Source organism: Drosophila arizonae, chromosome X, assembly GCF_054131065.1.
Source record: "Drosophila arizonae isolate 15081-1271.41 chromosome X, UAZ_ARI_1.0, whole genome shotgun sequence".
Lineage (NCBI taxonomy): Eukaryota > Metazoa > Arthropoda > Insecta > Diptera > Drosophilidae > Drosophila > Drosophila arizonae.
Window position 1 is genome coordinate 23478509 of NC_142927.1, and position 16488 is coordinate 23494996.

General features: G+C 43.8%; 2 protein-coding genes across 6 annotated transcripts in view; both read left to right on the forward strand.

Annotated features, from left to right (window-relative positions):
• LOC108619498 (uncharacterized) overlaps positions 1–9486 on the forward strand; it is a 37053-nt gene extending 27567 nt beyond the window's left edge. For all 5 annotated transcript variants that reach the window (XM_018016112.2, XM_018016113.2, XM_089475001.1 and 2 more), the window contains 4 exons: positions 2445–4803; positions 6503–7865; positions 7931–7994; positions 9159–9486. In XM_018016112.2, coding sequence (XP_017871601.1) covers positions 2445–4803; positions 6503–7865; positions 7931–7994; positions 9159–9230 — 3858 coding nt within the window. In that variant the 3' untranslated portion in view covers positions 9231–9486. The remainder of the gene's footprint in view (positions 1–2444; positions 4804–6502; positions 7866–7930; positions 7995–9158) is intronic.
• Positions 9487–12998: 3512 nt separating this feature from the next.
• LOC108619504 (uncharacterized) lies at positions 12999–15810 on the forward strand. The gene has a single exon (XM_018016127.2). The coding sequence runs from the start codon at positions 13350–13352 to the stop codon at positions 13914–13916; it is 567 nt and encodes a 188-aa protein (XP_017871616.1). The 5' UTR covers positions 12999–13349; the 3' UTR covers positions 13917–15810.
• The last annotated feature ends 678 nt before the right edge of the window (positions 15811–16488 follow it).

Here is a 16488-nt window from a genome sequence, read left to right on the forward strand (position 1 = left end):
CTAGGAACTTCGCAGGTCTTACACAGGCAACCTCTTTATAGGCAAACAGAGCTGAAGCACTTTGACTCTTTCACTCTCCCTATCTCTCGGAAGTTTTCTATATCGAAGCCTTATAAATGAGTCAGTAATTCATTCACTTTTATTTTAGATATCTATGTTCAAATTTTGTAGGATCACTCATTCCATACCAATATATCAATACAATAGTAATAAACTTGTCTAAGAAAAAGTTTGATTGAATAACTAAATGAGGTGGATAAACGAGTTGTGAGCTGAAAATCGTTCACTTTGGTATTATCTGTTTCGTTTCAGTTTGTCAATCATTCAATCAATCAATCCATTAGGTCTACTTCGTTCCGTTGTCATTGCAGCATGAGCCCATAATGAACCAGGTTCATTGAATGAATAATAAAATTTTTAGAACCAACTTTAAGCTACAACTTTTGCGGTTTAGGGGCAACCGCAAAACCGTTCACCTGTCGCACAATTAACAAGTTTATTGGTAACAGAGCGACGGCATTCGATATGCGGTTGGCTGGACAAAATTGATGGCTTACCGAGCCGACGGCCTTGACATTTTGGCCAACTTTGCGTGCGACGGTGGATGGGCTTCAATGTTTAGTTAAACATGCAGAGCCCCAACCCCCCTCCCCATCCGCGGCTAATGCATTGCAATGCATTGCCACGCCCTAATTGGGGGGTAAGTGAGTCGTAAGCACCAGCCCGCCCGTCGCCCCTTCTCGATTTGTCACTGTCAATGTTAATTAAATGTTAAAATCCAATCCACAGCTGACATTGGAGCTCGTTGCAGTTACTAATTAATGCTTTTCGGATTAAAGTGTTCTCCTTTTGTTGTCGTTGTTGTTGTTGTTTTTTATCTGTGGATGCTTTGCATGTATCAATGTTTCTAGTTTCAATCACCCATTGAGTCCACAAACCCAGCAATTATATCAGTTCGCTTGCATGTTTTTCGCCGCCAGACGCCCAGCTCTCAGTCTCTCTCGCTCTCTCTCACTCTATTGGTATGCCGCTCTGTTTATCTGGTCCATCTCTCTCTCTCTTTCTCTCTCTTCACACACACATTGCTGAGAGCGACCCATCAAGGAAGTCGAAATGCAATTGACATGCGATTGAATGAATGTCAGAGATTGTGTTCCAGGTTAACGCGTGATAGCTGTTTGTTCAATGCTCTTCCATTTCGAAGCATTTTGGTACCCTGTCAGTTATTTGGGCATATCTAAGCCGATATATAGCTAGTGCAAGGCATGCATATGTCAGCTGCATTTCGAATGGCTTCAAATCTAATCAGTATTTGGTATAGCTTCATATAAATATGTGGCGGATCAAAGAGTTTGGCTTCGTTTCGATAGCTGTGCCGTATTCCAAAAGTATCTTTATAAATATCGATTTTCTATATATAGTATTGTATTTTCTGTTAAATTTTTAATGCTGCAGACATCTTAGTCCTTCAAAGCCACGTTTCAAACTTAATTCGTTTACTGTGAGCATATATTAGCTACATTTAAAGTTATCGATAACATATTGCGAATAGCTCAATGTTCAGAGAAATTTCCAAAATTATCCAAGATCAATTATACACATATAATATATATGAATGTCTAATAGTTCGACGAGGTTGATTGGCTCTAAAAATATGGATAAATATCGATTATAAAATCCGCATTTTCAGTTACATATTAAGTACAGCTGAAATCTTATTTCAAATACAAATAATAGAAAAACTATTAATAACGAGAGTGGATAGTTGATGTTTGATATATCGTATATCTCTAGTAAAACTATCTGAATACAGCTATGTTTCAGTATTCCTTTCATAAATCAATAAGTATTAATATTAATTAATTGTTTTTTCCAATTTCAATGCTTCGTTAATTACATAGCAGTAAAGCATCTACAAAAATCGATAAATATCGATCGCAATAAATTGATATTCGATAAAATGGAAACTACTTAATTTAAATATTTCTCATTTTAAATGATTAATTAAATGAAATAAAGTCATATTTCGTTGTTCTCTTAACACACAGAAATCGATAAATATCGGTAATGATAAATTGATTTATTTTGTACAAGGCCATGTCTCGTTATGTCAATTCTCATTTGGGGATTCCAAAAGACAGCTTACATAGGTACATAATATAGCTAGCCTAGAGCGCGCTACAGGGTATCGCTGAGTCGCTCACTCTCGCATAGTATGAACCACTCTTTTCTCTGTTTAGCTTTTTTTTTTGGGCTGTCTCAAGGACTCCGAATCGACAGTGCTCGCTTCGAGTGGCATTTGTCCCAGTCGAATTGTCTTTGGTTTGCCAGAGAACGGATTGATGACTCTCGTGCCTCGTGCCTCGTGGCGCGTGCCTCGTGACTCGTGCCTGCTGCTAATTGCGCAATGTATTGAGCTTGTTTCTTTTTTGTTCGTTTCGCAGGGCAAACGGTCGTCGCCGCACATCTTCAAGTTCGATGACCACCAGAGCTACCTGCAGCAGCACCAGCGCAAGGACTCGGCCAGCTCTGAGGTGGCCGCGCTGCTCTGCATCTCGGGCCGCACCAGCCGCATCTCGAGCGTCGGCAGCCAGGGCTCGGCTGTTAGCCGTCTGTCCGCCGTCTCCTGCGTCTCGCGCTCACCATCGCCGCATCGCATGCTGCTGGAGACATCGTTCTGCGGCCCCAAGCCCGTGGAGGGCGCCGATGGGGTGGTGAGCGGGGCCAGCAATGCCTCCACGGCGCCCAGCTCCGCCCAGAGCTTGGGCGAGGCGACACTGGCCGTGGAACAGCTGCTGTTGGCACGGGCCAAACACGATCCCACCCAGGTGGTGCTCGCCGAGGGCATCCAGATGCAGATGCAGATGCAGCCGCCGGGCACATTGGCACGCCGGGCCAAGCCCACCACGCTGGCCAATGGCGAGAGCAAGCCCAGCAGCAGCAGCAGCAGCAGTGGCCCAGCGAAGCCCAGTTCCAGCTCCAGCATCGGCGCCAGCTCCAGCGCAATGGGCGCTCAGCGACGCAGCACCAAGAGTCCCGGGCAAATGGTCGTCGGCAAGACGCCCAGCGGCACGGAATACATACGCATCAATCTGCGTCCGGATCACATGTACAGCGACAAGGGCATTGCGCCCAACGAGCGTGTCGTCGAGGCGCCCAACCAGCTGACGCCCGTCTATTCGAAGAGCTCCCACAGCCACTCGCAGTCGCAGTCGAAGCCCGCCTCGCTGAGCCTGCAGGGCGGCGGCTTGGACGAGCACCGCCTGACACCGACGGCCAGTCCGAAGCCGTCGCGGCATGCGATGCGGCTGACCAGTCGCTCGCCCTCGCCGGCAGCACCGGCTGGCGCCTCAGTCTCCCGCAAGAGCTCGTTCAGCTCGCTGTTCCGGCTGGGCAAGGATTCGCCCGACTCGCCGCGTGAGTCTTCCCGGTCGCGCAGCAAGAGCAAAGAGCGACCATCGACGGCGATGGCGCTGACTCAGGCGCCCGGCTCCCAGAACGTGACGCCCAGCAAGCAGAAGTCGGTGCTGGCCATCTTCAAGCCGGGCAAGCGGGGCAGCAGCGCCGGCACCGATGGCACCAAGAGCTCCAAGAGCTCCTCGCCCATCGACAGCGCCGAGCCGCCGCCACCGCCGCCGCCCGCGCCAGGCGGACGGAGTCGCACGCCCGCCGGCTCGCGGCCCAACAGCCGCCTCAGGTACTACGATGAGCCCGTGGAGGGCGTCATCCACATACCGTTGCATACGCCGCCGGAGGAGCGGGAGGCGCGCACCCTGCTGCAGGGCATCCAGCAGCTGGCCGCACCCTCGCCGCCGCCCATGGAGCGCACGCGGATCATCAGTGCGAGCAGCGCAGCGAAGGCGGCGAATGTGCCTGCGCCTGCTGGAGCCGGCGCTCCGATCACTGCCAGCCAGCTGGCCGCAGCAGCTGCCGCACTGCGTCCAGTGGGTCAGCGCAAGGCGAGTCAGCCGCGCGCCGATCTGGATGCCATACAGACGCTGCCGGCGCAGGAGGAGCTGCCGCGGGAGCAGCGCGCCTGGAACAGCGAACAGCCACGTCACGTCGTGCCGGAGCCGCAAGCCAATCTCGGCCAGATCACGGAGCACGCGGTCGTCGAGGTGGTGCGCGAGAATGGGCTGGCCGAGATGCAGCGCCTGCCCTCGGTGGACAGCACGCAGAGCGCCTGCGAGCCGCGCCTAGTGCATACCGTGGCCACGGTCAATGCGCCCGTGGAGGATGCCGCGGCCAAGGAGCGACGCCGTCTGCTGTTCGCGACCCGTTTGGGCTCGGGCAGCCAGGAGCAGCTGTTCTCCACACAGTTCAGCATCTCGAAGACCGAGAGCCAGTCCAGCCAACTGTCCGAGCAGGTCCAGCTGCCCGACTCCAACTCAACCACGGCCTCCGACTGCACCACCGATGGACTTCAGCGCCAGGGCACGGTCATACGGCGTGTCGACGCACCCGCACCCGCACCCGCCTCCGTTCCACAGCCGACGGCACGCTCCAGCTCCGAGGAGGAGCAACACGCAACGGGTGCCACCATGGTGGTCAGCAGCGCCGTCGTCATGCGCTCCAAGCACAAGTCCTGCTCCAACTCCGAGGAGGAAGCCACAACAGCTGCCACAGCACCGCCCGCTGCACCACCGGCCGCCGATGTCCGCCATTCGCGCTACCTGGAGAGCTTCGATGTGCGCAAAAAGTATCACGAGAACGTGACTGAGACCGTGCCGGAAGCTGTGTCTGAGCCGGCGACTGGGACGGTGCCACGCAAGCCCAAGCGCCAGAGCATACCGGAATCAAAACGTTAGTATCCAAGAAGCTAAGCTGAACTAAACTGAACTATACTTAACTAAACCGAACTGTATAAACTATATATTAAATAGTATATAGTATATAGCCACACAGGTGGGTGAATGCAGTCAGGTGAAATAGGCTAATATTAAATATAGATATCGTTGTACCAGGCTATACTATTATTCTATTATTTAGAAACCGATTATAACGACGCCCAAGAGATCGTCGTTTTATCCGGAAGTCCGTATAGCCATATATGTACATCTGTTCATAAACATAAGTTTGACGGGGGAGCAGAATTTACGTCGCAGTAATCGTACGGACGCTATAAACGAAGTCGTTATAACCGGATTATAATGTATATAAAATCGCATTGATCAGTTACTTGAGAGACTAGAAGACATTTAGGAGTAGATTTTATTAACTCTTAGCCATAAACTAGGCTGAGATTCTTATATAGATCTTCTTTGATCAGAGAGCTTTGTCGGAAACTTTATCCATAAAACAGTTTAAGATCAGTTGTTGAATTAAATAACTAGCTTTCGATAAGGGTTTTAATCGATAATAAAATATCGGGAGTAGTTATCGATATATAGAGAAAAACTTGATATGCGCGTGATATACACGGACCTAGGAAAAAATTTCAAGTCTCTAGCTCTTCTATCTTCTGAGATCGACGCGTTCATACATACGGACGGACGGACGGACAGACAGACGGACAGAGCCAAATCGACTCAGCTCGTCGCCCTGATCAAGAATATATATACTTTGTGGGGTCTGCCACGCCTCCTTCTGCCTGTTACATAATTTTAACAAAACCATTATACCATAATTTCTCATTTTCAATGGGTTCAGGGTATAAAAATTAAATAAATGTACAAGAAATAATATATTTAGGGGAAAAAACAAAAGCAAATCCCCTACAAAAAAGTATATAAACTTGATAGGAAATACAGCTCAAGGGAAATGCGTAAGACCTACAAAATAATTGGGTCTGTCCTTTGCAGTAATCCACTAGCCACATCTTAAAGTTCTAGCTTTAAACTGTCCTATATTATATACAAGTTCACCCGTTAAGCGCATATAAATTGTATCCTGAGCCAAGGTCCGCAGTATTACCATTGCAACATAGGGCTTCTCCGTTGGTGGAATCAGCAAGACAAAGTACAATTGCGCGTTTCGGGTTTCAGCCTAACAATGCCCTTATTCATCATTTACTCAGCTGCAGGAAATGCACAGAAGGCGGTGAGCAGGGGGACGAGGGCCCTTGCTACAACAACACCGTTTGCCGCTCTTTCAATTTCAAATGCAGCTCTCATTACTTAGAATTCATTGAAATGTTTGCATAAATAGTTTATATATGTACATATATGTATATGTATATGTATATGTATATGTATATGTATATATACTTAGTATATACAGTATATATTTACCCCGCTCATTTTTATTCCATTACCGAGTGCTCACTGTACTGGCAATTGTTCAAGAATTATTCATATTATTAGCAACCATAATACGCAAAATCTTTAAATAAGTGAATAAAATGAAAATAAAAATAAAAAATAAATAAATAAATAAATAAAATAAAATCCAATAAATAGTTAAATTTATGTCAGCTTGGAAAATCATAGAAAGATTCTAGGCAGAGCTATGTCGTACGTTCAAGTGCTATCTAATACCGATTCTGTGTATTCCGCTTTTTTAGCAATCGGCGTAGCATTGCAGGAGCCGGAGCCGGAGCCCCAGCCCCAGCCCCAGCCCCAACCCCAGCCAGAGCCCGAGCCGGTAATGCCAGTAATGGGAGTCAAACGCAATGCAGAGCTGCAGCAGCTGGAGGCGGTGTCGCTCACGCCCATGCACGACGAGCGCTCGGAGCGCCACTCGACGGACGAACACGAGCCGATCGAGTCGTCGGAGAGCGAACGCGACTCGGACTTGGCGGGCAGCTCGTCGCTGACGACGGCCGTGCCCATGGGCATGGATGCGAAGCGTCATCATTTTCCGCGCAACGTGTGCTTGATCGAGGAGCACGAGAGCACCGGTCTGGTGTCCCAGGAGTCCTTTGACGACGAGCTTCCGTATGTGCCCACAACGCTGCCCGAGGAGCGGGCCCAGGGCGTGCCGCTCATCCCAATGAAGGAGCGCGCCAACATGGAGCTGAAGACATGTCCCGTGGACCGGCCACGCTCGACCACCCCACTGAATCCCTCACATCTCGAGGAGTACTGCACGGGCGTGGGCATTATGACGCCGCAGGAGTCGCCGCTCGAGCTGGACACGGGCGGGCTCGTGCGTGGCGAGAAGCTGCGCATTAGTCTGCCGCGCAAGGAGCCCACCATCAAGGACAAGACGCAGAGCAGCAAGTCGCCGCGCCGCATCTCCAATGCCAGCGGCAAGTCTTGGTTCGAGTTCGCCGAGGAGGGGCTGCGTGCCAACAATCTGGAGCGCAAGGATTCCAGCAAGCAGCTGCTGCCGCCTCCACCTGCAGCTCCTCCGCTTCCACAGCCCGCAGCGACGGGCCAGACGCCTGCCAGCCTGGAGGAGCCCAAGCCGAAGGCATCCACACAGCGCAAACTGTCCGGCCATTGGATAGACTTTGAAAACATACCCGAGAAGCGGAAACCGGCCAAGCGGATCACCACGCTGCCGAAGGAGACAATAACCACCACCACGACGACGGCCATCAAGAGCGCCTCCTCGGCCGGAGTGTGCACCGGGGCACATCGGGGCAGCTCTGGGCATCACCATGGCCACGCTCACACCCATCACCATCAGCATCACCATCAGCGACCGGATGCTAGCTCCGGCGACAAGCTGCACTACAACTACGTCAAGCCCGAGGATTGCCAGTGCGAGTGCCACGAGGCGGAGCGTGGCGAGTCCTCAGCGGCCACAGCGATCACCTCTAGCACCACAGCCGACAAGGACAAGGATACCAGTACGGGTACGGGTACGGGCACCGGCACGGGCACAGGCACGGGCAGTGATTCGCTGGCTTCGGTGGAGCTACTGCAGCAGGGCGAGGACACACTGCCCCTGCTCGAGCCGGAGGCGCAAACGGAGACCAGGTAACTGGCTGAACTCTTAGCTAGGGTTGGTGCTATTCCCTAATGGACATTTCAAACCATTGCAGAGTCTACGCAAATGAGCCGCTGCCCCCACCAGCGCGTCACGTCAACAAAAACACAGGTCAAAGGGTAAGTAGGAGAAATTGAATTGGATTCAACAGAGCTCTCACGATTGCAATTGCATAAGACATTGAAACTGATTGGAGCTCTCCCCCATTTCGTTTTGGAAGTACATGGAAAGACCCCCACGACATGTGCTTTGCAAGGCCTTAGGAAGCATCACACGACATGTTGTCCGAAATCCTATGCCGTCTCGAATCACTCAGGAAGGATTCCATTCGAGATGAATTGGAAAGGCAATGAAGATATTTTACTTGGCATGACTATCACTGTCGGTCTAGACCCTAAACTATCCCAGAGCGCTCTCGACTGCCATTAAGCTATTGATGAAAGTTGGAAATTACTGGACCTCGCTTTATAAGAACGTGGGAGCATGTTGTGAAAGCTCTAAACTATCTCCTTGTTCACATGACTAATCTAACAACTTCCATACGTCGTCTTGCCAGAGCTCCTCTCCAGGACGTAGCAAATAGCTGTCACCGTTTAAGTTTCAGCTTCTCATATTAAAGAAAGTTTCATTGAACTTATTCAGTGTTCAATTAAAGAGAGATCTATATTGAATTGATATTGAGCGACTCACTGGTTCATGAACTGTACATTCAGTCCTTCGCGGACGTTACTCTTCGCACAGTGATTCAATAAATCATGAGCCATTGATTCTCCAAAACGAATCGTTCATGACCGTCTGATTGGTTTAAATTTAACGTTCATGAACATCCGCAGCTAATTGAGATTGGAATGATTGAGCCGCCCCAATCAACGGCGCACAAGACTTTACTCTCCAAGCACACTCCACTGTCGTGAGTCGATTTACGCACTCCTGGATTACGATTCACTTGCCTGAGCACTCTCTAAGCAGTTCATTCAACTCTTGTTAACTGTTGCTAATGGCATTCGCTCTCTGTGTTCAACTCTCTTTAGCTAACAGTTATATGTATGTGTGCTGAGCGCAAGCACTCTCTTCTGCTGCAGCATTATCTAAGCTGTAAGCACTAAGCTTGACTAGCTTATGCTATCCGTCTCTCTCTCTCTCACTCTCGTGTTCTCTCTCGTTTTGCTAGCATTGCAATCGTGTTAGTCTCTTAACAGGCTAAGCTCTTACTGCTATAAAACTTACATTACTTCTTTCTCTCCCTCTCACTCTCTTTTTCTCTTCCATACTTTTGCATGCAGCTGGAGGAGTTTCCACGTCGCGACGCCGCCGCATCCAGTTCCAGAAATCGCAAGTTTCCAGATAGAAAATAAACTGTTATTCTACGCTATATGTTTTTGATTTAAGATATGTATCCTATATATGTATAGATATGTATCCTATATATGTATAGATATCCATATGTTTTCTTTTTTTTGTTATACCTCAACTATTGCATCTTCAGGGTAGCTAAAAAAATTGCAATCGACAAGTCGATCAGGCTCGAATATCCTTAATGTATGTACCTCAAGCAGTGCGGTTGTTAAACAAGTTATTGAAAAAAAAAAAAAGAAAAACAAATACAATATATATATATATAAAGGAAATTCTAAGAAAATGAAAAAATGTTACGAGCATCATCGATCTTCAGATGAAACGAGTATTTCCTTTCGACTTTATTAGCTAAATATATATGTACTTAACTACGATTACAACAGAAATCAATATATATATATATATATATATATATATAGGATGACTCTTTTGATAGCAAAAATTAGCTCATCTTTAACATAATATCTATTTCTATTTGTGTTTCTTTATATATATATATGTATCTGAAAGCTACCAGAGACAACACATCCTATTGCATATATATGCATATACACATAGATATATTCGTCCCCTGCCCTCCCTTAGTTCCTGCCTCGCCCCATTTCTGACAGACGCAACAGCCTTTCGAAGTTAATCGCTGACAAATTTGATGTGATCTTGATAATGTTATGATGATTCATGAGAAGTCTGTTGCAATGCAGTATCTTTTAAACTGTAACTGTAGCCGTAACTGTAACCGTAACTGTAACTATAATATATCCTAAGTATTGTGTATTATGTAGTTGTTACCTAGAATCTAGCTCAGACTCAACTATAATTCGAAATATTTGGTTCTAGCTCAACACTTCAACTAGGCGGTGGGTGTGGCAACTCTCAAATATAACTATATATATATACCAAGTCTGAAGTCTGGCCATTGGGGTTATCTTGATAGCATCTTTATATACCACTTTCTAACCGCCTACCAAAATGAATTACGCCTACGTCTCTGCTCAGCCTGTTGCATGTCTTCATTTACATCTGGTCTGGCAACCCTGGCCAGCATTCGTACTCTAGCTTTCGCATTATACAATGATGCAATCGCGAATAGCCACCAAAACTGCCAGAATAGTTTGATTGCCTTTATTTTCATTAACAACATAGTATATATACACACATATGTATATATTTGTAGTATTCTATTTTTTGGGTTCTCATCTAACGAATCGTAACCAGTTTTCCTTGAGCACAATCCCAGCTGGTAGAGATGGTTTATGCGCAGACGATGCGCTTATCGTGTAAACCCCAATAAAAACCTACGATTTAATATATCCATAAATATATGACAAATATTTTTTAGCTAGTACTTAAATAATAATTAATTGATATTAGCGCAACGGACATTCATTAAATTGATGGAAATTGAATAATATAAAAAACAGAGAAAAAAGCAAAACAAAAGGAAAAAATAAACAAAATAATAAGTTAGGTAAATTATACAAATACTAAATACAGAAAGAAACAAAAAAAACAAGCAAATAATACTAAATGAAAAAGTGCTATAAATTTAGATGTTTTTTTTCGGCACTGAAATAAATATATATATATATTCAAATACAATATTTGTATTGATCTTATGAAAAAATTAAAAAGAAAAGATTTATATATATAGCATTTGTTTGTATTCTCTTTTTTTTTTGTAGTTCCTGAACTAATCTAAAGACGAGCACAAAACGCACTTGAAAAAAAAAATAAGAAGGAAAAATATTCATAATAATAATAATATTAATAATGTAAGAATCAATGCAAAATGTTACAAAATCTGTACAATAATTTCAAAAATTTATATACATATATATTTCTATGTTATTTATAGTTATAAACATACATATTTATAAAGATTTCTTTCGATATTCGAGTTTTTCTTTTTTTTTTTTTTTTGTGTCTGCTTCGCACTTTTACTATAGATAAATTTCTGATATTATTCTTTTGAAGGCTTTTTATTGTATTATCTATAGATAACACTACAAGAAAATAAGAAATAAAAAACAAACGATATACAAATACGAAAACCAAAAAACTGTTGTTGGAAAAAATGCATTTAAGAAAAAAATAAAAAGAAAATATAACCGAAAAATCAATTTTTTCAAATCTTATAAAACAAACCCAAAATTATCTTCAATTGTTAACGAACAAACTTTCAACATTCATATAAATATATATAAATATACACAAAATAAGAAATCAATGAACTAATTACGAGTATATGCACTTTCATTATTTAACAATTCATATAGATATTCAAATGTGCGTGGAAAAAGAATAAGAAACCAAAGCAAAACAAAACAAAACAAAACAAAACAAAACAAAAATCAAAAGAAATGAAAAAACCCAATTTGGATTTAAAATTATTCATTAAAGTGAACGGAAAAAAATACAACTGAAAGCAAAACAGAAAAAAAGAACTATGAAAAATAACAAAATTTAAATAAATGCCTTTATTCATTTACTTAAACTGGGAGGGTGCAGAGGCCTAAGTCAAAGACCGCATATGAATGGCATTAGAAAGGGTATGAGTACGAAGAGCTGATAAGCAATGCTATTTATCTACAGACCCTGCATTAATTGCCATGACTGTCAATTAGTTTATTTGCATTTGACTTTGACACTCGATTTGACGTTAACAATTTGTCAAGCTTATGTTTGGCTAAAGGCAATGCAAAATCACCTGCTCTTATGCAATTAGCACAGTATTCAATATTTGTTTTAACTACTCTTTTTTCAGCTAAAAAAAAAAAAAGAGTCAAATTTACTTATAGTTTTACAAATCACGTAAACGCACGCTTGTCACAAACGGCGCACTGTGTAAACATTCAGTTGATACAACTGACCCGCGCAACAGCGCAAGCGCGCTCTCTCGCTCCCTCGCATCCGCTCTCACGTGCTGGCACGGCGCAACAACAGCGCTCATACAATTAGAAGCGCTTAAGCTATGCCTTGTTAAATGGGGCGTTGCACTATCGGCAGCACTGCATTTGTAAGACTTGAACAATAAGCGATTCTTTTTGTTCAATATTTGTATAACATTCGTCTATATACATACATACATACATATACATAATAGATGACATGCATTTCCCCTTATCTGCTCCCATACATAGAAATGCCGCTTTATCTTCAATGTGTGTGTAAGTTGAGAGCAATTGGGCATATGTGTGTCGTCAGTGAGTCTTTCTAAACGTAAAATCGTAACAAATGATCGCACATGAGACAAATATGTGAAATATCGTAAGTATGGCCAATATCGTAAGTCATTTCCTTCCATTGCTTCTAGAAATTATTATATAACGGCATTAACGAAATATATGTATATCAGCTTAGATTACAACATTTAAATAAACAAAACCCCTATAATAGAAAGCAATGAACTTTATTATCATAATAATTCTGAGCTTTTTCCGTGTTTTTTTGCCAATTGATATTCATAAATCCTGTTATATTATTACCAGAAACATTAATAAAACGATATTGATAATCAATATCGTCAACTTCAAAATATTAACAACCCCAATTGCATGCCACAGTACACGCAGGCACACTTACTCACTCACTCTCACACACACTCACACTCCAATGAAGCAGAGCGCGCATTCTCTACACCCCATACACGCACGCAAATACACACACACACACAGTGTTTTTTGAAGACGTAGCAAGAGAGTGTTCTCTTTATGTTGGTCACGCTCTCTGGCAGCAGGCGGCGGCAAATCTGCAACGTTCATTTTAAACACAATTCAAATACAATTCAGCAGTCGCATTGAACAGACGTTTAGCGCATGAAACGAACGTTTTCCATTAAGAAACCAAAAAACAAAATAAAGGAAGAGACAAAAAGTCGTGTTGAATTGCATATGAAGTGCATTTTTGAATCGCGCGTTCAAGAACGGAAAAGTAAACGATAAAGAACGAATGCGCACACAAATTGAATTCGAAATCGAAACGTCTGGAATAACGAGACAAATTTTGTGATTGGAAATCAGCATAATTTTGTCTGTTTTATTTTTGTTTTTGTGAGCATTTGAGCTGTGTTCATTTTTTTTTTTCGTGCGTGCCAACTAAAGAAGAACAACAACAACGAAATGGCTTTTATGATGCCGGTTATGAAGAACAACTATGATATCTATAAGGATACGCGTGCCCGCTCCCGCAAAACATCCGAATGCTCGAACGTGAGCAGTGGCAACGGCACCTCAGCGTTGGCCAGCGCCCTTGGAACGCCGGGCCAGCCGTCGCAGCAGCAGCAACGTCGCCGCAAGGTGTCCGAATGTAAGTCGGAGAGTTTTGCAACGTCACCGTCGCACGGCCAGTTGGGCGCACATCGCATGCAGATGCAGCGCTGTCACAGTTCACGCGGCTTCACCCGCAACACTTCGCGCAGCTCCCACGGCGGCTCCATGATGCAAATGTCGCAGGTAATGATGTCGCCGACGCGCTCGAGTCCGCCCAGCCGCACGCAAACAGCCTCGGCACTGGAACGACAGGCGGCAGCGCAGGCCGCCGCACAAGCAGCAGCAGCAGCGGCGGCAGCGACGGCACAGCAGGAGCAGCGCTCAGCTGAGCAGAGTAACGATTATACGAAGTTCCATATGCGTTTGGTCGACAAGCTCCGCAAGTCCTTTCGCAAGGACAGCAGCAAGCGATCATGAGAACACGTCACACACACAAACAGCAACAGCAGCAGCAGCAACCACCACAACAACAACAACAACCACCATGGCAGCGTCGGCGGCAACAACAACAACAACATTAATGGCTGGCAGGGTGACGGCGACACTGGCAGCATACAAGCAACGCCGCAGTCGCTGCCAACGCAGAGTTCCAGTGTGGTCAGCCGTTTGGGTCGACGCTTTAAACGCTGCTGTCAAGCGTTCAGCGCAGCCGCTGTCGTTGCCGGCGGCACAGCTGCGCCTGAGCTCGACTTTAACAATGGCATCGGTGGCGACGGCGGCAGCGCTGAGCATCTAACCGCTGGCAGTCCGTACGCCATACGACGCTTTCGACGACGCTGCAGCAGCGGCAGCAGCATGAATCGCCTGAAGCTGCGACTGCGCCGATCCACCTCGTCACCGGGCTAAACACAGCGCAGCGGCAGGGAACTGCGCTTGCATTTGGGATATGTATGAGATACAAAAGAAATTCGAAAACGATATTCGAATAATCGAATTCGAATACTGGAAGGGCTACGAAAGCAGCTGAATGACAGCGACTGCACACGCAGCGTTGACGTTGCGTGTGCCGCAATCTGAGAGACGGCAAGCGCAAGGGCGAGCGCAAGCGTTGGCAGAGCGTGGGCAGAGCGTCAAATAACGGCCGTGGCGAGCGTGAACGTACACTGAAACAGGTAGCGAGGACGCGAGGAGGTGGCATGTGGAAAACAAGTTGCCAGCTGTTTGCAAATTCTTTTTTGAAACTATTTTATTTTTCTCGTTTAAATTTCGAAACATTTTATTTACTATATTTTGAATTTTTAGACAAGTTTTCCTTAGAAAATACACAAAACTAATTGATGTAAAAATTAATGTGTTACTAAACTAATTATATATATATATATATATATATATATATATATATATATATATATATATATATATATATATATATATATATATATATATATATATAATATATATAATATATATAATTATATATATATATTTATATATACATGTATACACAAATATATTTATATGTATTTACATATACTTGAAGTTCGTGAAACAGTGAAAAAGGCTTCCACACAAACAATCACACACACACACAAACACAGAAGCAAAGTCAAGAAACCATAGAGGAAACAAGCATTAGCATTACGGTTTCCCTAGGAACACAAACAGAAGAAGAAGAAGAAAACTACACTTTAAATGAGACAAAATTGCAACTGCCAATTGCATCGTACAACCACAACAACAACAAGAATCACATTAAAAAGAACAACAGAATAAGAATAAAAATACCAACAACAACATACAACAACACGAAAAGACACTAAAAATAAACACAAGAATTTGGTGCAAATCAAATGGGAAAAAAAAACAAAACGAAATTTTTAAATTAAATTTAAGCGCAATTTAATGACAATATGTATAAATACATGCATATACCTATATATGTATATGCATTCATATATATACATATACATATATATCGGGTTATATAAATTGTATATATTTATTTACTGTTGCTGAGAAAAAGGAAACAAAACAAAACAAAATTACAGACTTGACGAAAATACATTATATAATAGTAAATAAAACATGCGGTATATTATAAATACCGCAACATTTGTACCTATACATTATTATTATTATTACTATTATTATTATTATTGTAATTATATATACATATATATTTTTGTGTTTTTTTTTTATTTGTATGTATACACATACATATACATATATGATATACATTTGTACTTATAATTTGTTAGTGATTAGCTATTAATTTTATAACAAGCATACACACAACACTACAACAACAACAAACACAACAAACCAAAATAATAAATGAGAGAAAAAAATCATTAAAATAATAGTAAAACAATGTTTTAACTGTATAATTTTTCCTGGGCTTTTCGCGAAATGTCACGCGAGCACGCTTCCCTACCAAGAGAACCAGCCATACCAAAATAGAGAATGTGAGCGAGAGACTGAGCGAGAGCGAGAGAGAGAGAGAGAGAGAGGCGAGGTAGATGGGTCCAAAGGTTGAATGCATGCCAAATGCGCAGAAAATGCGTTGGGCGCCAGCCGCATATATTATGCCGCCACAAAATTCAACCACCGACACCTGCCAAGGCACCCACCTTTCACTCGCCTTTCACTCACCTCCCCTCGCCCCACCCACTCTCTTCGACCTGCAGCTGCTACATAACGGACGCGCTGCAGTCGTTGGTATTTATTCTTTAAACGCTTGTGGCATGCGGAAAACAGCGAAGGCGGCCAGAAAATCAATAGCCAAGAAAGCAGCAAACATGGCCAAACAGTTGCTCGACTAGAGATGCCCTGTAAAATGTGATGCAACGGGTGTATTACTTAGCAAATCAAATATGAGACATACACATCACACATATACACACATACATACATATGTACACAAATCTATCATGCACTTGATGTGGCCGGCATGCAGCAGCTAGCAATACCCTGTAAATGGGCTGCATTGGATGAAATTGAGATTGCGTATAATTTATACATTAATTCTGTATATATTATCTGAGTAAGT